Source organism: Trichosurus vulpecula, chromosome 4, assembly GCF_011100635.1.
Source record: "Trichosurus vulpecula isolate mTriVul1 chromosome 4, mTriVul1.pri, whole genome shotgun sequence".
Taxonomy (NCBI): Eukaryota; Metazoa; Chordata; class Mammalia; order Diprotodontia; family Phalangeridae; genus Trichosurus; species Trichosurus vulpecula.
The window spans coordinates 376,107,380-376,132,717 of record NC_050576.1 but is presented as its reverse complement, the minus strand read 5'-3'; the positions used below and the strand labels follow the sequence as shown (position 1 = coordinate 376,132,717).

Here is a 25,338-nt window from a genome sequence, read left to right as displayed (position 1 = left end):
ACTAGGTCACAGCTTAAAGCCTTGTCCTTTCAGTAATGGGAATCTGGGGCTTGGGCTGCCTCAGCTCCATGAAACATCTCAAAGACAAGAGGATGCATGGGGTTAAAGGGCAAGAGGACATGGGGGGAGAAGATAAAGTGGAAGCAGTATGAAGTATGAAAAGCAGAAGCAGCGGCAGCTACCAGATCTAGACCAAAGTCTACAGGCACGAACCAAAAATTAAAAGCAGACCTAGTGATGCATTGAAGGTAGGTGTGGTTAGAAACTTAGTGTCCTTAACCAATCCCTGACATCCCCTGGCATCTAAGCTACTCAGTGCCACTGCTGCTAGCATTTGAGGCCCTCACTGTTAGTCCAAATGCCTGTTGAAGGGGAATGTCACACTGGGTAGGTGACCAGTGCTAGCTAGGTTCAAGTACCATGAGTGGAATGTGAAAGTGGGGGGTGGGGCAGTAGGGTTTAGGTGAGCCACTTTTCAAGGGGAAGCTTCAGGTTTGTATGGTGGTGCTCTTGACACCCTCTCTTTATTGCTGGGCCAGTAAGTATTCTTTGTCTGTCATTTTCCCCATGTCTGATTCAGTAGAGTCACTGCCACTACCAATAGGAGAATGTCTAGTTTTGAGAACACAGCAACAATGGTACTGATTACAGCCTGAGATAGGGCCTCACTCTCTGGAGGTGGTCCTATAGAGGGGTAATGGTTTTGGTCTTATTCTGAAGGGGTTCAGAAGATCAAACCAAGGTGGTTCTGGGATTCAGTAGCTTTAGGCTCAGTGTCAAACACAACCCTAACCTGGAGCTACTTGCTGGAACAGTGAAAGACAGAACTGAGACTGTGCTGCTGATAATCTGGCTTATGCTCCCATGTAACATGGTCTGCTTGGTTATAAAGTGAGCCCCTGGTGCCAGCTTTTGGTCCTCATTCTCAGGCTTGCAGTCTTCCTGAATTATTCCTTTCTTTTTAATTTCAATTTAGTTTTATTTTATTTTCAGTTCCAATTTTTCTCCCTTCCTTTACCACTTTCACACCCATTGAGAAAGTAAGTAATATAATGATGAGTATGCAGATGAAGTTATGCAAAACATATTTCTGTATTAACCATGTTCTGAAAAAAATAAAAACAAGAAAATGGAGAAGAAAGATATGCTTCAGTGTGCAACAGTTCATCTGGAGGTGGATAGCACTTTTCATCACAAGTCCCTTGAAATTGTGGTAAAGCATTATATTGATGAGAGTTACTAAGTCTTCCATAGTTTACAATGTTGCTGTCGCTATGTAAATTTTTCTCCTGGTTCTGCCCACTTCACTCTGCATCAGTGCATATAAGTCTTCTCAAGTTTTTCTGAAATCATCCCTTTCATTATTTCTTACAGTACAATAGCATTCTATCACAATCATATACTGTAATTTGTTCAGCCATTCCCCAATTGATGGGCATCCCCTTTTCCAGTTCTTTGACATCACAAAAAGATCTCTTATAAATATTTTCATACATATAGGTCCTTTTTCTTTTAGAAAAAGTCTCTTTGGGGTATAAACTTAGTAGTGATATTTCTGGGTCAAAGGGCATGCACAGTTTTTCATCCCTTGGGGCATAGTTCCAACTTGCTCTCTAGAATGGTTAATCTAATTCATTGTCCCATCAACATGCATCAGTGTGTCTCTTTTCTCACATGCCCTCCAGAATTTATCAGTTTTCTTTTCTGTCATGTTAGTCAATCTTATGGGTGTGCGGTGATAATTCAGAGTTCTTTTAATGTGCATTTCTCCAGCTATTAGTGATTTAGAGCATTTTCTCATATGAGAATTGATAGCTTTGATTTCTTCATCTGAAACTGCCTGTTTATATTCTTTGAACATTTATCAATTAAGGAATGGCTCTTATTTTTTTTTTATAAATTTAGTTCAGTGACCTGTATATTTGAGATATGATACTTTTATCAGAAAAACTTTCTGTAACGATTATTTCCCCGATTTCTGCTTTCCTTTTAATCTTGGTTGCACTAGTTTTGTTTGTTCACGCACTAGTTTTGTTTGTTCACAAAAAATTTTAAATTTAATACAATTAAAATTTTCTATTTTATATTTTGCAATGCTCTATCTTGTTTGGTCATGAATTCTTCTCTTCCCCATAGATCTAACAGGAAGACTATTGCTTGCTCTTCTAATTTGTTTTACCCTTTATGTCTAAATTCTACCCTTGTTATATGGTGTGAGATGTTGTCTATACCTTGCTTGTGCCCTATTGTTTTCCAGTTTTCCCAATAGTTTTTGTCAAATTCTGAGTTCTCATCCTAGAGTCTGGGGCCTTTGGATTTATGAAAGATTAGGTTACTATGGTCATTGACTACTATGTCTTGTGTACTTCCTCTATTCCACTGATCCACCACTTTATTTCTTAGCCAGTACCAGATAGTTTTGATGATTACTGCTTCACAATATAGTTTGAGATCTGGTACTGCTAGGCCACCTTCCTTTGTACTCTTTTTTCCATTAATTCCCTTGATATTCTTGACCTTTTGTTCTTCCAGATGAATTTTGTTATTTTTTCTATCTCTATCAAATAGTTTTTGGTAGTTTGATTTGTATGGTACTGAATAAGTAAATTACTTTAGGTAGAATTATCATTTTTATGATATTGGATCAGCCTATCCATGAGCTATAGATATTTTTCCAATGTTTTTAAGTATGACTTTATTTGTGTGAAGTGTTTTGTAATTATATTCATATATTTACTGGCCTTTTCTTGGCAGGCAGAGCTTCAAGTATTTTATATTGTTTATGGTTATTTTAAATGAAATTTTTTCTTTCTATCTCTTGAGGCTGTGTTTTGTTGGTTATATAAAGAAATGCTGATGATTTATTTGGGTTTTTCCTATATCCTGCAACTTTGCTAAAGTTGTTAATTATTTCATACAATATTTTAGCTGATTCTGTAGAATTCTCTAAGTCAGCTATAAACCATTGTATCATCTTCAAAGAGTGATACTTTTGTTTTCTCTTTGCCTATTTTAATTCCTTTGATTTCTTTTTCTTCTCTTATCGCTATAGCTAAAATTTCTAGGACTATATTGAATACATGTGGTAATACTTGTAATCCTTGCTTTACCCCTGATCTTATTTGAAAGCTTCTAACTTATCCTTATTACAGATGATTGCTGATAATTTTAGACAGATACTGCTTATCCTTTTAAGGAATGCTCCCAAAAAAATTTAAAAAAGAAATGCTCCCTTTATTCCAATTCTCTCTAGTGTTTTAAATAGAAATGGGTACTGTATTTTGTCAAAAGCTTTTCCAGCATCTATCGAGATAATCATATGAATTCTATTGGTTTTGTTATTGATATGGTCAATTATGTAGATAGTTTTCCTAATATTGAACCAAACCTTCATTCCTAGTGTAAACTCCATCTGGTCATAGTGTATGATCCTTGTGGTATATTGCTGTAATCACCTTGCCAGTTTTTTATTAACAATTTTTGCATCAATATTCATCAGGCAAGTTGGCATATAGTTTTCTTTCTCTGTTTTAGCTCTTCCTGTTTGGGGTATAAACACCATATTTGTTTCATAAAAGGAATTTAGTAGGACTCCTTATTTACCTGTTTTCCCAAATTTTTTATAACTGTTGTAACAACAATGTTGCTAGCAGCTGCTGTGAAAGTGAAAGACCAACAACAAGAGCCTACAGAAGGGCTGCTGGCACAGGTCCTTTGGTCTGCTTTTCTAATAAAAGTAACTTTAAGGGGTTAACAATCTTACTTTAATTAAACATACATATATCATTCACTTAGCTCAGGGGAAAAAGTCAGCACCCTGTACTTCAGAGCAAATACAAATAGAAAATATAAACAGGTCAACAAACAGGCTGTTCTCTAATCATAGACAACAATACATGCATAGTTAGCAGAGAGAAAAGCACCACCATCTGGGTTTTCAAAGCTTTCAATGGCTACTCAGAGTCTCGTCACCAACACTCTTTCAATGAGTGTGCCTACAAAGGCAAAATGCCAACCTCTAAGTTTATATACAGTTCTTCAGCGTCAAAGGGTGTCACAATCATTTGACTCAAACCCACGTGAACTAGGCCTTCCCTTGACATAAACACGTCATCAAAGACTCCCGATTCAATCAAAGATTCCTTGTTGCTGAGAAGCACTCCAAAACAAAGACCACAAAAAGTCCATTTTGCTTGCCCTTACATTTAAAAGGCAAAACTCATGGAAGGTACTTAATTATCTCAGCATTCCAAAAGAGAAAACAGTAAAAAAAAAAAAAAGTTCCATCCTAATTACCATAACAACTATTAGAATTAATTTTTTTTTGGTTTTTGGTAGAATTCACTTGTGAACCCATTTGACCCTGGGGATTATTTCTTAGGGTATTCCTTAATGGATTGTTCAGTTTCTTTTTCTAACATGAAGTTAATTAGCATTTTATTTCTTCATGTGTTAATCTGGGTAATTTACATATTTTTAAATACATGCATCAATTTTACTCAGATTTTAAGAGTTATTGACATATAATTTGGCAAAATATTTCCTAAAGATTAATTTCTTCTCCATTGGTGGTGATCTCACCTTTTTCATTTTTGAAACTGGATATTTGGTTTTCTCCTTTTTTAAAAAAAAAGTTAAATTAACTAATGACTTATCTATCTTATTCCCCCCCACCCCCATAAAATGAGGTCCTTTCAATTTTATTAATCTTACTTTTGATTTTCAGGATTTCCAATTTGGTGCTGAGATGGAGATTTTTAATCTGTTCTTTTTCTAGGTTTTTTTTAGTTGCATGCCTAATAAATTGATTTTCTGTTTCTCTTTTTTGATGTAAGAATATAGAGAATAATATTTCCCCTAAGTATTGTTGTATCCCATAAATTTTGGTGTTTCCTTATTTTTATCATTTTCTTTGTCAGAATTATTTATTGTTGCTATGTTTTGTTCTTTGACCCACTTATTCTTTAGGATTAGATTACTTAGTTTCCAATTAATTTTTTTAATAGTTACAATCAGTTTATTAAAAGAGATGATTGGTTAGGCATCTGCAATGGTGACTTCAACTTCTACACCTGGTTCAATGCTGATAGAAGTAATCTGTTTAACAATTTCAGAAGGACTGCGCAAATCAATATGGCATTTGTGGATTCTCATCTGGAACCCATCCCAAGTCTTTGAACCTTCACCGCAAGGAGTTTTTCTAGTTGTGATATGAAGTGTCTTAGTGGGCATTCGAACAGGTCCCTTCACTTTCACGTTCTTTTCTTTGGCTCCTCTAATTAGGTCAGCACACACTTTCTTGAGTGATTTCACATTGCGGCTGGTGAGAGTGATCCACATCGGGTGAATGGCCACTTCGGGCTCCACAAGGGTCTTGTCAGTGCCTTTGAATGCCATGGCAGTAAAGCAGTTTCCTGACCGAATTATTCCTTTGTGAGAGCGAACAGCAGTGAGTCAGGAGGACGAGAGGGACTGCAGACTCCACGCGGCTGCAGCGGTGATACTTTTACCAAAGAGACCCAATTAATTTTTAATCTATCCTTCTGCTACCCTTTGTTGAATGTAAGTTTTTGTTGCATTATGATCTGAAAAGGATAAATTAATATTTGTGCTTTTCTACATTTGAGTTTGAGATTTTTGTGCACTAATACATGATCAATTTTTGTATAGGAGTCATGTGCTGCTGAGAAAAAGTTTTATTCTTTTTTCACATTAAATTTTCTCCAAAGCTCTATCATATCTAACTTTTCTAAAATTCTATTTACCTCCTCAGATTATATCTTGTTTATTTTTTGGTTAGATTTATAAATTTCTGAGAGGGGATAGTTGAGTTGCTGGTGTCTGGCATGTGCTGAGGTTCATGGGGCATCACTGCATTGAAATCTTTGTGCCCAGGGCTACACTGAAGTATGCTGCAATCCCTGTGTTGGAGATGGCCTGTTCACCTGGCTATGCTGGGTTATGTGGGGGGGGGGGGGGGCGGTCCAAGCACTAGTGTCTGCCTGTTTGCTTAGGCAGATTTGGGGTCTTGCGTTGATGCCTACTTGTATGTGGGGGCTACCCTGAAGCACTTGACAGTCTAGCAGTTGGTGGCTGCCTGTTTCTCCAGGGCTATGCTACAACACATGGTGGTTCTAGGAGCTGGTATCTGCCTGTTCCCCTGGCTATGCTGAGGCAGAAGGCAGGGGAGGGGAGGAAGGGTGGTTGTGGTGTTGGCATTTGCCTGCCCCACCACACTGTGGCTCAAGATCTCCTGCTGTTTTTCTGAGGTGGGGCTTGCTGCTGGGTTGCTGGGATGCTTCTTATCCTGGACTGTGCTCTTCTTTCACCCCAGTGAGACAGACCTTTCCTGCTGACTTCCGTATTTGTGGGCTAAAAGAATGGTTTACCCCATCTTTTTGGTGGTTCTGCTGTTCCAGGATTTGTTTTGGGGCACTATTTTCTGGTTGTTTGGAGGTGAATATGGGAGAATTAGGGAGAGTTCCTGTTTATTCCACAATCCTGGCTCCTGGGTGTCTTCCCCCCATCCCCATATACATATCTTCTTTTCGTTTTCTAGGAAAACCAATGGCTTTGTCTCAAATCAGAAGATTCCTCTGTGTGTGTCATTTTACCTAAATACTTCAACTAGAAAAGAAAACCAGTAGTTTTCTTCTACCATCTCCCCTGTCTACTCTCCTACTTTATGTAAAACTTCTTGTAAAGGAAGATACTGTCTTTTGTGAATTTAGGCATTGGCTTATATGTCAGGTTTATATATTTTGATTTTTGAGGTTATGGGAATAATGTTTTATTGACCTGTTTTCATTACCTTCTTCATTCATTCATTCATCACAAGAAAGGGAACTTAGTTAGCGAAGTGTGTACTTAGCTAAGATGTATAGTAACAGGAATACAGAACCAAGAGTCCACTATGCCATCAGGAAACTTTGTGACAGACTAAGAGTTATCCTAACATTAGAACATAGACAAGTTATGTTTGACGTAGTGATCTGAGAAGAGATGAATCCTAAGATTCGTTTAGAAGTGTTCTAGGAGGATAGATACCAGCTACACAAAGTGCTATGGGACTGAGGCTGAGTGAATGATTATGAGTATATACATCGTATTCATCCAAGATTCCTGGACTGAGATAACTTTACTCTCTTCACTGAGCATTGGAATGAAGGAAAGAATTATACAGGGGATATATATACTCACCAAAGTGGTTTTCCATGGAGATGTCATGGAGACAGCCTAAAATGAAGTCCAAATTAAGGAGATATTCCCTATTGATGGTGAGGTAAATGAACAAATGAAAAAAATATTGTTTACTTTGTTCCAGACTCTATTAGCACTGGGGCATACAGATCCAAAACCAAGAAGAGGCCGTGTCCTCAAGGAGCTTATATTCCAATAGGGGAAGTAATAAGGGGAACAGTGGTTAAGGAAGAGAGTTTTGCTTTGAGGAATCACAGGGATTATGAGTAGAAAGTCATGGGACAGACACCTTTTACTCCCTTTTTAGTACCAATTGTTGTATAAATGTGATTAATGTTGCCAGAGTAAGAGGATCAAGGGTGAGGTGGCTCAACACACAGCTCTGAGGCAGATGACAAGGTGCCTAAGTAGGCCTTGATTTTGATTTCTCTTCAAATGTCTAAAAGACATGTATTGTATGGTCTGAAACCATTTAGATGGTTTGGTTGTGAGTTTGTATTCATCTACTAATGAGGAACATCCCAAAGACAGAGCTCTAAAGTTGAGCAAATGAGATGTGATGAAGGGTGGTTATGGTTTCTGCAAGTGTGTTCTGCGGTGGGAGGGGTCACCGTTCCAAGTGGGTAGAAGAGAGATAGCAGCAGGGCAGATATCAGAGGTCCGCCGAATGTTTCTACTTGTGGGCAACAGGATTTTCTAAAATCTCAGAACATTATAAAGTCTCATCAGATCTGATAATCTACACTAAAGCAACAAAGTTTATGAAAAATGCATATTCTGCAAACTTTGATATTTAGGTTAATGGGTATTTAATTCATTAGCAGGTGAAACTTGAACAAGTAATACAGATAAAAAACAAGTTAGACCCCAAATGAAGTGATAAGATGAAGTCAAGTTGGATTGTACAGAAAGTATTGCTCTGCACTTTCAATCAATGGCTCCAAACTTCTACTGGGAAAATTCATGTCTTTAAAAGCAAAGAATGATCTGTTTGGGTAGGAATAAAGAAATCAAAGGTTTCCTTGCTTTTGTGCTGCCTGTCTCTGAAATGGACTTCATCTTCACCATCACGTCTTAGAATCCTTGCTTTCCTTCAAAACTCAGCTTAAGCACTGCTTTCTGCATAAAGCCATCTAGTCAGTCAACAATTATTTATTAAGCTAACTGCATGCCAGACCCTGTGCTAAGCTTGAGAATATAAATATGAGCAAAGAGAAACATGGTCTCTGCCACCTTCCCCTAGGAGCTTATATTCTAAAAATTGTCCTAGGAGGAACCATCCTGTCACAGGGTGGGCCCTCAGGGACTCAGTATTACTTGCCAGGAGTGAATTTCAGGGCAAAAGTGACTTTCCAGGATGAAGAGGTTTCTGGGGCATGAAAGAAGACCCTGGTGAGAAATGAAGGGGATAAATGTCTTTTCTGATCGCCCTAGTTTCTAGTGCTTTCAGTGCTCCCCATTACCTTGTATTGATTGTATATCTATTTGTAAATACATGCATGTTATCTACCCTCTAAGCTAGACTGCCAGCTTCCCAAGGGAATGTTTCATTTTTTTGTTTTTGAATCACCAATCCTTAGTACAGTGCCAGGCAGTAATGCCTGTTTGTTGATTGATTGACTTACTACTATCTTCCTTCAGGGATTTGTGTCCCTGTGAACTTTGAGGGGTGTCAACTGAAAATTTTCATACATTATAAACATTTTAATATAGCGTGTCAGAAGAAAGCACGAGAGATAGATACTCTTTTCTGTTTCACTTATTAGTATTTCTTTCCAGTTACATGTAAAGATAGTTTTCAACATTTATTTCTCTAAGATTTTGAGTTCCACATTTTTTTCTCTCCCTCCCTTCTCTCCCCCCACCCCAAGTCAGCGAGCAATCTGATAAAGGTTATACATGTACAATGTCACATATTTCCACATTGCTCATATTATGAAAGAAGAATCAGAACAAAAGTGGAAAACCACCAGAAAGAAAAAATTAAAAATATCCCCCCAAAAAGAAAATTGTACACTTTGATCTGCTTTCAGGCTGCAAGTTCCTTCTCTGGATATGGAGAGCATTTTCCATTATGAGTCTTTTCGAATTGTATAGGTATTCTTAATGAACGAAATTCACTGGTAAAATTGGAGGGGCTTTAGGCATTAGTTTTCTGAATAACTGGAGACAATAGTTTTGAGGCTAGTAACATTAAAAAAACTGAGATAGTGAAATGGGAATGATATAGTGAAAATAGATTGCCTCATCTCTTTCAGACAGCATATTAAGTAATAAACAGAAAACTGCTTCTGTATGGTGAAAAGAATTTTAAATTCAGTTATATGATTTATCTTTTATTGTGAATCATGTTTAATAAAATTTTGCTGTTGAGGAAATAATCACTGATTGATGAGTATGTGAATTCTCATAATGTATTAGAATTTGAATGTTTTCCTTCCTAAATTATAGATGTAATTGAAGAAAATCTTTCTTTTGGGCTTAAATTATACGGATAGATTATGTTCACTGTTCCAGTTATTTCTAATCATGACCTTTGAGCCTTTCTGAATATTCACTGCTGATAGCAATAATGAAATTCATCTCCAGAGTTGTTTCATTGTCAAGAATATGGATTATTTTGGGGGTCGCCTGATTCATAGATCAAACTGGTGATAAATCTGAACTGCATGGAAAGTATCATCAAAAAGAATGTGTGAAATGATGAAAGGGAATCTTTTCCTATTTGAATGTAAGCAAATAGAAGCCCAACCCTTCAGTTCTCACTATGCATGCAAAATCATAAGCTGCAGTGCTTATAAAAGGACATATAGTTTTCTCTCAGAAACGCATACATAGGTCAATGTACTTTCAATGTGTAAGGAAATTTTGCGGAAAGTACTCTAACCCTGTACAAAAATATAGGGAAAATTTCTTTCTGGAGACGAGAGACACAATAAAGGCAGAGAAGAAGAAATCACTGCAAAAGCTCAATGCCATAGATACCTCTCTTCAACAAGTTGCTTGAAAATTAATCCAAAAGCTGTGCTATTGGACATTGGAGTTTTTTCTCTGCAGACATGTTAGATGCCGTGGACACCTTCCTTCTGATCATGATAACTGGAGAGTTCATAATGGGGGTTTTGGGGAATGGATTCATTGCACTGGTGAACTTCATTGACTGGGTCAAGAAACGGAAAATCTACTTGGTTGATTTAATTCTTACCAGCCTAGCCATCTCAAGAATTGGCCTGTTGTTTATAATGCTATTAAATATCTTCATAATAATTTTTTATCCAGAGGCATTTGACTGTGAAAATATTTTGAAAATTATGGATAGCTTCTGGACAATCACCAACCAGTTAAGTGTTGTGTTTTCTACCTGCCTTAGCGTATTCTATTGTTTGAAGATAGCCAATTTCTCTCACCCGCTTTTTCTCTGGCTGAAATGGAGAATGAACAGAGCGATTCTCATAATCCTACTGGCATCTTTACTCATATCTGTATTCATTAGCTTCCTAATAACAGAGAAATTTAAGGAAGATTTCAAGAGTTGGGAAAGGAGAAATGACAAGAGAAATAATACAAGGAACTCTGCCTACTTTAACACCCTGATTTTTCTCAATCTGGGGACTCTCTTTCCCTTTACTGTGTCCCTGATTTCATTTTTCCTGTTAATCTTCTCCATGTGGAAACATACCAGGAATATAAAGCTCAATGCCGTGGATGCCAGAGATCCCAAAACAGAGATCCATTTGAGAGCCATGAAAACTATGATCTCTTTCCTTGTCCTTTTTGTTATTTACTGTTTGTCCTTTCTCATAGCATCATCTGGCTACTTTTTCCAACAGAGTGAAAGAGCAGTGATATTTGGTGAGATCATTGCTGCCATCTACCCCTCAGGCCACTCATTTATCCTGATTTGGGGGAACATTAAGCTGAGGCAGATGTCCCTGAATTCACTGAAGCAGATGAAGCATTGTCTTAAAGGATGGATATCCCTAGTGCCCTAAACCAGCCTGTGCAGAAATAAATATCTTTTAGTGGAAAGAAGGCAATAGGGAGTTCTTGTAGAATCTTTCTCACCTCTCACAGTTTTTCCATTCATTTTAGTTGTTTGATTTTGAACATTATTGAAATTGTTGGGTGTTATAGGAGGAGCATCACATCTGTCTTCAAATTCTTGGAAAGTCAGTATAAGTAAGGATTAGACTTTCCTGTACAAACTGAGAACATGTTTTTGTTCAACATAAGGAATAATGTTACAAAAATTTCAGATGTCCTAAAACTGAATGGACTTCATGGCAAGTACTGTTTACTTGTGATGTTCAGACTTGATGTAAAATCTCAACAGAATATTATGAAAAGTTTGTGCTTATTGGGCAGGTGGTTGAGATTTTATCTTTACACTGGTCTTTTCCAACTAGGACATTCTATAATTTCAGATACAGGATGAACTTGATTATAACAAAATTAACTTTCATGCTATATTTGGTTATAAAATGAAGCATCACATGTGCTAAATCTTCATTTTTTTTGTTTACATATCATGGTCTTCTACTGTTGATCTTTTGTTACATTGGTAGAGCAATGATTTAATTTTTGCTGTTAATACTTTGATACAAATAGTAGCTAATAGCAACTACTAACCCTAAATGTTTTCTCATTTTGTTCGATAATTGTCTGAATTTTTCATATCCTTCTATACCACTTACCCAATATACTGGGTGTCTTTATTTTATCCTGTTAATACATTGTTGATGCCAATATATAGGTATGTCTGTTGGTTGATTGTTGGCCTTCATTCTCGAAGAGAACCAAAATGACATCACTATGCTAGATGCAAGTTTCACTGTGTCTACCTATGGCTGATCAGACCAATATGAGCTCAGAATGTTCTATCACAGATTGGGCACAAATATTCCTTGTGAACATTTAGGGTGAATTCTTTAAATTCATGCATCTTACATTTCTTTTGTGCTACTTCAATTCTGCTTTGCTCATAGAGCATAGCACCTTTTTTGATGAGGGCACAGCATGCTGAGTGGTCCTGTGCCAGTGTCTCCCATGTCACACAATCAATTCCAAAGTAGTTAAGAGAGATTTTGAGAGTGTCCTTGTATCATTTCTTCTCATTGCCATGTGAGTGCTTGTTCTGTTTGAGTTCTCCGTAAAATAGTCATTTAGTAAAGTGTACATTTGGCAGTCAAACAATGTGGCCAGTGCATCACAGTTGTGACTATATCTATTAGTACCTTACTAAAGACCAAGTTGATATTAATCAATTCATCAGTCAATCAAAAAGTATTTATTCAGCACCTAGAGTGTAGTGTGGCTCACTTGGGAAAAGAATAATTTTGATATGATTTCATTTTATAATAGCCAAATGGTCACAAGTATATCATTCTATTGACACTAGAATGACTAAGAATGTTTGATTGTGACTGGACAGAACTGATTTAAACTGGTTTTCCCATGTTAGTTCAGTTCTCTACCAGTAGAATTTTGAATTTTGTTTAATACATGCATTTTGTTTCTGAGGTGGTATGATATTTCTCTCCTGGCCTGTGCTCTGGTCTGTGAGTGCGAGCACTCCTTTCTGCTGTGTAACTACCAGGAGGATTCCCTCTGCACAGTCACTGCAAGCTCTGACACACCAGGGCTCCTCCTCCTCCAAGGACCACCAAGCAGGACTGTGACACAGATCCAAACAGGGCAAAGCGAGAGAACGCTGCCTTAGCGCCAGCAAAGAGATCCCTGCACTCCAGCTCTGATCAGCCACCTGATTCCCCCCATTGTCTGTGGTCCTGGAACCAGAAGCAGCCACAGCTGCTGCTGCTGCCACTACTGCCACTGCAGCCACCTCCACTGCCCCAGGGCTGGGGCTGGACCACACTTCTCTCACCCAGGTCCAACAGTTTTCCCACTGACCTGCTTCATTGTCTTTGGGGTTTGTGGGTTGAGAAGCCTGGAAACTGCCACATCTCAGTGATTCAGGGCCCTGATGCTTGCTCTGCCTGGTCTACTCTGGCCTGTTCTCTTCCTGCACAGCCCAAGCTGGGCTGGGCTCCACCCTCAGCGTGGTGTGATAGACTCTTCCCAGCAACCATCCAGGCTGTCTTGGGCTGGAGACTTATATTTCATGGGTTCTGTAGTTCTAGAATTTGTTTAGAGTCATTTTTTAAAGGTGTTTGGAGGGATTTGGGGGAGAGCTCAAGTCTACCAAAGTTAGTTGTTGCCCAGCATGGCTGTTACTGTGTACCATTATGCCCTATTGTTTCTACTCATTTCACTCAGCAACACTTAGTATAAGGCTTTCCAGGTTTTTTCTGAAGTCTGCCTGCTCATCATTTCTTATATTACACTCATATACCACAACTTGTTCAGCCATTCCCCAATTGATGGGCACCCCCTCAATTTCCAATTCTTGGCCACCACAAAAAGAGCTGCTATAAATATTTTTGTATATGTGGGTCCTTTTCCCATTTTGATGATGTCTTTGAGATACAGCCATAAAAGTGTTATTGCTGGGAAAAGAGTATGCACATTTTTAATAGTCCTTTGGCCATAGTTCCAAATTGTTCTCCAGAATGGTTGGATCAGTTAACAACTCCACCAACAATGCATTAGTGTCCCAATTTTCCCACATCGCTTCCAGCATTTATCATTTTCCTATTTTTGTAATTTTAGCCAATCTTATAGGTGTGAAGTAGTGCTTCCGAGTTGTTTTGATGTGCATTTCTCTAGTCAATAGTGATTTAAAACATTTTTTAAGATGATTATAGATAGCTTTAATATCTTCCTCTGAAAACTGCCTGTTCATATCCTTTGACCATTTATCAATTGGAGAATAACTTGGATTCTTATAAATTTGACTCAGTTCTTTATATATTTTAGAAATGAGGCCTTTATAAGAGATACTGGTTGTAAAAATTCTTTTCAGTTTTCTGTTTCCCTCCTAATTTTGGCGGCTTTTGCTTTGTTTGTGCAAAAACTTTCCAATTTAATGTAATCAGAATTATCCATTTTGCAATTTATAATGTTCTCTATCTCTTCTTTGGTCATAAATTCTTTCATTCTCCATAAATCTGACAGTAAAGTATTCTGTGTTTTCATGTATCCATTTTGACTTTATTTTGATATATGATGTAAGATGTTGGTCTATGCCTAGTTTCTGCCATATTATTTCCCAGTTTTCCCAGCAGTTTTTGTCAAATAGTGAGTTCTTATCCTAGAAGTTGGACTCTGGGTTTATAAATAGTAGATTACTATAATCATTGACTACTGTGTCTTGTGTACTTAACTTATTCCACTGATCCCACCACTCTGTTTCTTAGACAATACCAAGTAGTTTTGATGATTGGTGCTTTATAATACAATTTAAGATCTAGTATGGCTAGGCTACGTTCCCCAGCATTTTGTTTCATCAATTCCCTTGATAGTCTGGATCTTTTGTTCTTTCAGATGAATTTTGTTATTATTTTTTCAAGTTCTATGAAATAATTTTGGTAGTTTCATTGGTATGGCACGGAATAAGTAAATTAATTTAGGTAAAATTGTCATTTTCATTAAATTAGCTCAGCCTACCCATGAGCAACTGATGTTTTTCCAATTATTTATATCTGATTTTATTCATGTGAAAAGTGTTTTGTAATTTGTGTTAAAGTTCTTGAGTTTGTTTTGGCAGGTAGACTTCCAAATATTTTATAATGTCCACAGTAATTTTAAATGGAATTTCTCTTTCTATCTCTTGCTGTTGAACTTTGTTAGTAATATATAGAGATGCCAATGATTTAGGTGGGTTTATTTTATATCCTGCAACTTTGCTTAAGTTATTTATTATTTCAAATAGTTTTTTTACTTGATTCTCTAGGATTCTCTAAGTATATCATAATTACATCTACAAAGAGTGATAGCTTAGTTTCTTCTTTGCCTTTACTAATTCCTTCAATTTCTTTTTCTTCTGTTATTGCTAAAGCTAAAGTTTTCGGTACCATATTGAATATGAGTGGTGATAATGGACATCCTTGTTTCACCCCTGTTCCTGATTATCCTCATTAGATATAATGCTTGCTGATGGTTTTTGGTGGATGCTACTTACCATTTTAAGGAAGGCTCCATTTATTCCTATGCTCTCTGGTGTTTTTTAATAGGAATGGGTGTTGTATTTTGTCAAAAGATTTTTCTGCAGCTATTGAGATAATCATGTTATTTCTGTTAGTTTTGTTGTTGATATGATCAATTATGTTGATTATTTTCCTAATATTGAACCAACCCTGCCTTACTGGTATAAATCCTACCCACTTGTAGTGTATTATTCTCATGACAACTTGCTGTATTCTTTTTGCTAATGTTTTATTTAAAATTTTTGGATCCATATTAATTAGGGAAATTGAACTGGCTAGGTCCTCAAGAAGCAGTTTCAGAATTTCCTGTCTTTTGTCTTAAGAGTTACCTGTTCTTTGTTCGGGCCCGTCACCTAGGGTATTCCATTCTTTGTTTGGGCCCATCAGCCAGAGAGGAATGTCTGAGAGGTTAATGTCTGATTCTTTATTCCAAACTGGAAAGCCTAAAGATCTTGCAGGAGCTGGGGGATGGGAGGAAGGAAGAAAAGCCAGGCTTACACTATAATATGGAAGATCTTCTATAATGATTTATCATTCATAGGCGCCAACTGGATCTTTTCCAGAGTCTCACTCACCTTGACTGGCAGGTTCAAGGTTCCTACTTTAAAAGAAGTTTTTAAGAGGTGGTTGCAGAAGTGAAGCCAGGATAAGGCTACAATGAAAAGTTAGAACAGCCAAAAATATCTTAACAGATTCTGTTAATTTCTCTCATCCCAGATCAGATTAAGAAGGGAGAGTGCTGGAGAATGGTAGGGAATTTGGGTCACCCTCTACCCACTTGGCAAAAGGAAGGAGGTGGGAGGCACAACACCTACAATGGGGTCTACGTCGCCAACAGTCCTGGCCCCCTGGTCACCCTGAAGCTTCTCCCTTAGGCAAATAGCCATAGCCTCAACCTCAGCAGTATCTGCAACTAGGGGAGAGTAGAAAGGGGGATGGGCCAGGGCAATATGACATAAGAAGCCAGCCTCTGCACTTGGTATGCCCAAGCTTCTATCGATAATTTTTATATGTGATGATTTGGAAATGCAATTAATGTCATAAGAAGTTTAATGTTTGTGTTATTCTAAATTGTTGTAAAATTCTCTTATGTTGTAAAATTTGAGTGAGTACTGTGAGCCATAAATAGCATTAAACAAAGCAGTTTTTAATCTAAATTTTTTTTGAAACTAAAAGGCAGTGGAAAAAATTGTTCAAAACCTGTTATATTATTTTATTAAGCCTTGCTAACCCTGTCTTAAAACTAAAACAATTTGGCTCTCATTTATGAAAACTGTAAGATTGTTAACTAAGTTACTTGGGGTTATTGTTATAATGTTAAAACCCAAAATTGGTCCCACAGCAGCTCTAAGAGTAGACAGGGTAGATACTCCCTACTTCCCCTCTCCCAGGAAAACAGCCAAGGTCACCTCCAATGTATAGATATGGGGGTGACTGCCCATTACCATACACTGGGATCTTAAAATAAAATATGGAACTTTGAAAGACATGCTGGAAAAAAAATTAGGGCAAAAATAAACCAAATGAAGATTGAAAATAGGAGACTTGCCACACAGACAGTATGTATTTTTCATCAGTCCAGAGGAAGGATATCATGGGGTGGACAGGCAGCCCCTTTTTTGGGGTCCCTGATGATTCCTTTTATTTTGTAAACTTGCCAGATCCCTGGAAACTGTTTGGTGGGCAAGGTCATCAGCCCCAGGAAAAAAGAGCTTGTTTGGCTTGTGGAATTTCTAACAATTAACTTGACTTGCTCAGAATTTGCAAGTTTTTGTATAATATAGAAATTATTTTTAATAATTTGTCTTTACACCAAAATAAATTCCAAGCTGAAAAAGAAAGAAAAACAAGTGAAGGATGTTAAGTGAAATCTCACATGTATGTAAGTCACGGTAAATTTTTATTGCATATTGCAACACCATAAAAGTAAAAACAATCTTACCTAGCCCTAAACTGTGACTGGTGAAACTTGTCATTTGAAGTAAAAGCCCTTGGGACTACGTTGATTTTATTTTGAGTTTGAATCTGGGTATAGTTATCTGCACTGAAATTAGTATTTTAGAGAAATGTCACAAGCTACTCAGAGGGAATGTAACCCTGTTAAAGATGGAGATTTGCTTCTGGGAAAAGCTGAGAGAACAATTTTAGCCTCAATCTAAGATGGGATTCTCCTGAATCAGTTTCTGATTGTATTCCTTTGTATACAATTCCATTGTATTCCTTTGAAAAAGAATGTTTTCCACCTGACTGTTCCTGAGTCTGGCTATGAGGTAAAAGTGATAACTGTGACTCTTATCTGAATTCAAACAGAGCTAAGGATGTTTTATCCTGTCTTATCTGGCATAATCATGTCCTTGCTTTTTCCTTTTATAGCAAGTTTCTATAATCAGAGCAAGTGGTCCGTAAAAGATATGAGCCTAGTATAAGTATGTGAGATCTTGCTGTTTTCAATATGAGTATGGAGTCATTCCATATCCCAAACAACTGGGTAAATTAGTACTCGGGCTTGTCATCTGACTGTCTACAAAGTCATGTGAAAAATTAAATCCCTGGAAAAGAACATTCTTTCTGAATGATATAGGAACAATTAGACAAAGGGAAAAGAAGATTGGGAAACAAAGGTACAAACACAATATTAATCATTATCCCATAGATGAAGGCTGGGATATATCTGAGCTACTATAATAAAATGTATGTTTAAGATCTGAGCTATTCAGCCTAAAATTATATTTCTTTCTATATCCTAAACAACTTAGTAAATGGGTATTAGGCCTAGTCATCTGCCTATTATTATATGTATTATATATATGTATATATTATATGTATTATATCTGTATGAAATAAGGTCCCTATATGTTTCAAAATGATGTATGAAATAAGGTCCTTATATGTTTCAAAATGATGTAGGAATAATTGGGTATTGGTACAACTGACTGAGTGACCTAGCTGTTATTTTTTAGTTACTGAAACTAAATCAGAAACATCTTTAATTTGGTTTGGAAAAAAAGGATTTCAGTGCAATCAATTTTCTTGAAGGAAGTAACTTACGGAATAAAAGTACAAACATGTTTTATTATAAACAATTTATTGATATGCACTTTTTGGAATTAATTACTTAAATGGCTTCCCAAGTCTTTTATTATAATTGGAGTATAGTTAGCCTCTTATAAGCATATTCATGTGCATAACTATTGAACTGAAGGGTGGAGAGCTTCCATCTACAAGAGTGTTCTTCCTCAATAGTATCCGATCTTCCTAAAGGAATTGGAATCAGAGTGGAAACTTTTGGAAAACTACCAAAATCAAATAGTTCTGTATTTCAAAAGTAAATAATAGCATCATGGAGCTCTTGGTTTCTTTCTCCTTATATTTGGGGCCCTGCATGTTGAATTTACTGTCAGATTTGTGTCTTACAGATTATATGCCATTCACCTACAGTTGGTAGCAAACAGTGGATACCAGCCCATGCCCACCCATCATCCCCTGGATGTGGCCTATGCTCAGTTCTGGTCCACCTCCTCCCTGGGGCCCATCGGGACAAAGACAGCTCTATGCCCCTTTTCAGCCTAAAGAAGCTTCAGAAGCTGAGAACTTTGCCCTTTTTCCCAAATGAATTTGGGCCCCAGCTCTTTGATGGTGAATGATGGAATTCTAATGAAGCTGCCCTCAGCCCCAACATTCTAACTTCCTTATGGACCTCACTGAACAATAGGCACGTCCAGATTTAGCCACACAATCTGGCTTTAACAACACCATGGGCCCCTAGACTCAATCATTGGCCCCACTGAACAGCAGGCCTACTGCCCCTACCTAGCCAGTCCCCTCTTCCCTGACTCAATATCTTAATTTCCTCATACATGCCTCATTGCCTTCCCAGAACAACAGGTATGTCCATGAACTTATATTTCTCATGGAAACAGCAGGCATGTCCATGTGATGGAATCCCAGCCACTACCTCTAGCTAGCCACTCACCCCAGACCACTTCCTCGTATTTCCCACAGAAGCAGTAGGTGTGTTCATGTATTCAACCACAACAGCCACATCCATCTAGTCTCAGACAGGACCATAATAGTCAGCCAATCAGAAAGCAGCGGCACCAGGATGCCCAAGCAGGATGTGTACCCCAAAACAATAGAAGGGACTTTCCCTAAGTAGGCACCTGCACAGTAATAGCAAAAGTTGTCCTTTAGGTGAACTTATGACATAGAGAGGCTTATCATAATATCATTAGCGTACATACAACACCGCCCCCCCCGACCAATAGTTTTTTCTGTATGCATTTTTTCTGTATGCATTGTGGGTAACCGCATGCACAATTCCACTGTGACTGGGACCCCTCCCCTATTACCTAATCCCTTAACAAATCCTTCTTGCCTTTTTAATATGTATAATTTCTGTTATGTTAAATGCATCTTCACCCTGTAAAAATTCATCTTGCTTTCACTGAAGTCGCTGGTTCCTCTTGGAACCTAACCTGCTTCTGAGGGACATCAACCCTCAATAAATGACTGTACTTGGATTAGAGATGGTCTAACTCTGAATTCTTTGGGACAGTGCTGCCAGAATACACCATGAAACCGCACCACTCCTGTTTATCCTACTCTCTCTCCCCTTTTACGCTGTCCATTCTCAAAAGTGTTTTGCTTCTGACTATTACCTTCCCCAAACTACCCTACTTTCCTGTGTGGAAGATAGATTTCTATACCTAACCAAGTGTATATAGTATTCCCTCCCTTATGAGAGTAAGGTTCATGTGTTCTCCTCCTCACTTCCCCCATTTTCCCCTCCACTGTAAAATCTCTTACAGGCCTCTCCCTTTCCTCTTCTAGTTTATTCTTCTTTCTCATCCCTTAAGCTTATTTTTTAGATAATCATAGCATCACATTCAACTCACACCTCTGCTTTCTCTCTATGTATACTCCTTCTAACTGATACTCTTGACCTTTTGTTCTTCCAGATGAATTTTGTTGTTATTTTTTCTAGCTCTATCAAATAGTTTTTTGGTAGTTTGAATGGTACGAATAAGTACTTACTGAATAAATAAATTAGTTTAGGCAGAATTGTCATTTTTATGACATTGGATCAGCCTACCCATGAGCAATTGATATTTTTCCAGTTGTTTAGATCTGGATATATTTGTGTGAAAAGTGTTTTATAATTGCATTCATGTAGTTCCTGCATTTGTATTGGCAGGCAGACTCCAAAGTATTTCATGTTGTTCACAATTATTTTAAATGGAATTTCTCTTTTTTTCTCTTGCTGATGGATTTTGTTGTTTATATAAAGAAATGCTAATGATTTATATGAGTTTATCTTATATCCTGCAACTGTGCTAAAGTTGTTAATTATTTCAACTAAAAAAGTTGATTCTCTAGGATTCTCTATATATACCATCATATTGTCTGCAAAGAGTTATGGTTGTTTCCTCATTGACTATTTTAATTCCTTTGATTTCTTTTTCTTCTCTTATTGCAATAGGTGACATTTTTAGTACTATATTGAATATTAGTGGTGATAGTAAGCATTCTTGCTTCATCCCTGATCTCACTGGAAGGATTCTAGCTTATCCCCATTACAGATGCTTGCTGATGATTTTAGGTAGATACTGCTTCTCATTTTAAGGAATGCTTCCTTTATTCCTGTGCTCTCTAGTGTTTTTAATAGGAATGGGTGCTTAATTTTGTCAAAAGCTTTTTCAGCATCTAGTGAGAAAATCATATGATTTCTGTTGGATTTGTCATTAATATGGTCAATTATGTCCTCTGACCTTCAATATCATTCTCTTTTATATTACTGTTACATATCCCCTTAGGATACATGGAAGAGTATGGTATACAGTCTCAGTGTAAACCTAATTTCTGCTAGGCTTCTCTCTGATTTTCTCAGAAGTTTTTCTTTCCCAAGTAGTTCAGGTTTTCCAGTTTCTCAAACACTACCTTATAGAGTCCAATTCTTTCTTATTCTCCCTCGTCTAGTCTGCTCCATTGATACATTATTTTTTAAACTAATACCAAATAGTTTTGATGGTTGCTGCTTTATAATATAGTTTAAAGTCTAGAGTGTTCTAGGTCTCTTATTTTTTCCAAATGAACTTTATCATTGTTTTATCATTTTATAAAGTACCATTTGATAATTTGATTAAAATAGCATCAAAAATGTAAATTTGCTTTGACAGTATTGTCATTTTTTTGTCACATTGGCACAGCTCAGCCATGAGCACTGATTATTTCTCCAGCTATTTAAGTTGTTCCTTGTTATTTTTTTAAAGGAACACTTTGTAATTGAATCTATATAAATAATTTGGATGTTTTGATAGACTGATTCCCAGATATTTTATGTGTTTTTAGTTATTTGGAATGGAATTTTCCTTTCAATTACTACGTGGTTTATGTTTTTATTATGGAGAAATGATGTTGAAATTAAAGGCTTATTTTGTAGCTAGCATCTTTGCTGACACTATTAATTATCTTAATTAGTATCTTTCTGATTCCCCAAGGTTTTCTTAAGTAAACCATCATACCATCAGCAAATAAAAATAGATTTATATTCTCTTTACTTGTATTTATGCCTTTGATTTCTTTATCTTATTGCTATTGCTAAGATTTTCAGAACTATGTCAAATGTGTGATTTGTCTTTCATTCTCAAAGAGGACTATGATATCGGGGAAATGATGACATGACTTGCAATTGGCTTTGATTTGAGTGAAGGAGGGCTGTGAAAAGTTACCAACCACTTTCTCTTCCAGAGCCATCTGGGTCCAGTGCCCGATATCGATCAGGATGACTGGAGATGGCCCAGAATGCAGTGGGAGACCTTGGCCCTTTTAAACTAAGGTCTTTCAAGTTCTCACTTTGAGACAATACTTATTCAGTGAATAGGCCTTTTTAAGAAGTGAATCAAGGGATTGCCCGTTTAATTAAAAAAATCAAACTCTCAGGGGCAGACCCTCAGGATTGCTGGCCAAAAGAGAAACAGTTACCATTTACATTCACTCTGAGCCAGGAGGGCCCCCCAAAAACCCCGTTAAGTGGTACTTGGGTGGGCACCTATTGTTGTCCAATCCCTGAGATCCAGAGTGAGTTGGTTTAAGGCTTGGTCTTTGAGAAAGAAATCTAGCTACTTAACCAGGTAGCTTTCTACCACCAAAAATTTCCCTTCCTTTGGGCAGAACACCCTCAGGTAAGGGGAGAGGAGAGGAGAGGAGAGGAATAGTGGAGAGAGTGGGTATTTTTGCTTTATGCCTGTATTTATTGGGAAAGACTCTACTGTATCTTCATTTCGTATGATCCTTACTTTTGATTTAGATAAATACTTTTCAAAATGTTAATAAAGGTTCCTCTATGCCAATACTTGGTAGCATTTTGGCATAAATGAGTGTTGTCAAAGGCTTTGAGTACCAAAGGCTTTTTCTGCAACTGTTGAGATACTCATGAAGTTTTGGATGTTTTTGTTTTTAATGTGATCAAGCTGATTGTTTCCTTAATGTTTAGCCTTCGTTGTCTCCATGGTATAAATCCATCCTAAACATGATGAATGATTTCTTGAATGAATTGCTCATATGTTTGATAATATTTTATTCAAAATTTTTGAATTAATATGTATTAATATTTTTTGTATGTTTTATTCTTCCTTGGTTTGGAATTTAGAACTACATTTGTCTCATAAATGAAATCTGGTATGTGACTTTTCTCAATTTTTGAAAATACTTTATTTATATTGGCACTATTTCTTGATTAAAATTTTCATAGAATTCTCCTGTGAATTTACCATTACCTGGAACTATTTTTCCTTTGTAGTTTCTTTATAGCTAGTTCTTTGAGGTCTCTAAGAGGTCTTCTTTCAGTTTGGGTATTTTATATTTTTGGAGATATTTCTCTATTTCTTTTGAGTTATCAGTTTTGTAAGCATTTGACTATATATATATATATATATATATATATATATACATATATATAATGGTTTTGATAATTCTTTTTATTTCTTCTGGTTTAGTTGTGATTTCACATTGAGATTTGAAATTCATTTCACATATTTCTTTAGATGGAAGAAAATCAAATCGACACAATGGCAAATGTGCCATCTAAAATGCCACCTAATGAAAAATTGTGGAAAACCAAATCAGCACAATACAAATGTGATTAGCTAAAATTGCAAACTGGGTTGGCTAAAGGTTTAACAGTTTTGTTAGTCTTTTAAAGAACCAAATTTGATCACGCACAAGATGGCAGCTGGAAAGCAGGGACTAGCGTGAGCTCCCTGCCCAGTCCCTCCAAAAACCTATAAAAAATGACTCTGAACCAACTCTAGAATGGCAGAACCCACAAAACAGCAGAGGGAAGCAGGGCTCCAGCCCAGGACAGCCTGGATGGTCTCTGGGTGAGGTCTATCCCACATGGAGCTGGGAGCTGGGAGCTGGGAGCGGAGCAGAGCAGAGCCCAGCGTGAACAGCACAGACCAACCAGACCAGGAGCTGGGCGGAATGTGCCCTACCACCCTGAATCAGTGAGCTGTGGCAGTTACCAGACTTCTCCACCCACAAACACCAAAGACAGCAGAGAAGGTTAGTGGGAAAAGCTGCGGGAGTCGAAGGAGTTCACGGTTTGGCTACCAGCCCCTGGAGCAGTGGAGGTGGGGCAGCTACAGCTGCAGTTGCTTCCGGCCCCAGGCCCACCTGGTGGGAGGAATTAAGTGGCGGATCAGAGCAGGAATGCACAGCCTGCTGAAGATTTAAGGCCAGTTCGGGTTGGGGGTTCTTGGGGAAGGAGCAGTGCTGGTGTGGCAGAGCTGGCACATCCCCCCCCTTCCCAAACGTGGAACATAGAACTCTTTAGTCTACAAGCAGTCATACCCCAATGAAAAACTCAAGGGTCAAGTTAGGTGGTTGGGAATATGGCCAGGCAGCAAAAACGCACCCAGATTCAGTCTCAGACTTTGGATTCTTTCTCTGGTGATAAAGAAGACCAAAACATACAGACAGAAGAAGTTAACAAAGTCAAAGAGCCTACAACAGAAACCTCCAAGAAAAACATGAACTGGTCCCAGGCCATGGAAGAGCTCAAAAAAGATTTGGAAAAGCAAGTTAGAGAAGTAGAGGAAAAATTGGGAAGAGAAATGAGAAGGATGCGAGAAAACCATGAAAAACAAGTCAATGACTTGCTAAAGGAGACCCAAAAAAATACTGAAAAATATACTGAAGAAAAAACACCTTAAAAAATAGACTAACTCAAATGGCAAAAGAGCTCCAAAAAGCCAATGAGGAGAAGAATGCCTTGAAAGGCAGAATTAGCCAAATGGAAAAGGAGGTCCAAAAGACCACTGAAGAAAATACTACTTTAAAAATGAGATTGGAGCAAGTGGAAGCTAGTGACTTTATGAGAAACCAAGATATTATAAAACAGAACCAAAGGAATGAAAAAATGGAAGACAATGTGAAATATCTCATTGGAAAAACCACTGTCCTGGAAAATAGATCCAGGAGAGATAATTTAAAAATTATTGGACTACCTGAAAGCCATGATCAAAAAAAGAGCCTAGATATCATCTTTCAAGAAATTATCAAGGAGAACTGCCCTGATATTGTAGAGCCACAGGGCAAAATAGAAATTGAAAGAATCCATCGATCGCCTCCTCAAATAGATCCAAAAAAGAAATCTCCTAGGAATATTGTCACCAAATTCCAGAGCTCCCAGATCAAAGAGAAAATATTGCAAGCAGCCAGAAAGAAACAATTTGAGTATTGTGGAAACACAATCAGAATAACCCAAGATCTGGCAGCTTCTACATTAAGAGATCGAAGGGCTTGGAATACGATATTCTGGAGGTCAATGGAGCTAGGATTAAAACCTAGAATCACCTACCCAGCAAAACTGAGTATCATGCTCCAAGGCAAAATATGGATTTTCAATAAAATAGAGGACTTTCAGGCTTTCTCAGTGAAAAGACCAGAACTGAATAGAAAATTTGACTTTCAAACACAAGAGTCAAGAGAAGCATGAAAAGGTAATCAAGAAAAAGAAAAAGAAATTGCAGGG

General features: G+C 37.4%; 2 protein-coding genes across 2 annotated transcripts; one reads left to right on the top strand and one right to left on the bottom strand.

Moving 5' to 3' along the window:
• Positions 1–5,037: 5,037 nt before the first annotated feature.
• On the bottom strand, positions 5,038–5,397 carry LOC118847282 (40S ribosomal protein S20-like). Its single transcript, XM_036755787.1, has one exon. The coding sequence runs from the start codon at positions 5,395–5,397 to the stop codon at positions 5,038–5,040; it is 360 nt and encodes a 119-aa protein (XP_036611682.1).
• Positions 5,398–10,259: 4,862 nt separating this feature from the next.
• LOC118845811 (taste receptor type 2 member 7-like) lies at positions 10,260–11,192 on the top strand. The gene has a single exon (XM_036753849.1). The coding sequence runs from the start codon at positions 10,260–10,262 to the stop codon at positions 11,190–11,192; it is 933 nt and encodes a 310-aa protein (XP_036609744.1).
• Positions 11,193–25,338: the final 14,146 nt, after the last annotated feature.

Bases quoted from the DNA above. Each gene is read 5' to 3' on its own strand.
- LOC118847282 (XM_036755787.1), bottom strand. From the start codon at position 5,397: ATGGCATTCAAAGGCACTGACAAGACCCTTGTGGAGCCCGAAGTGGCC.
- LOC118845811 (XM_036753849.1), top strand. From the start codon at position 10,260: ATGTTAGATGCCGTGGACACCTTCCTTCTGATCATGATAACTGGAGAG.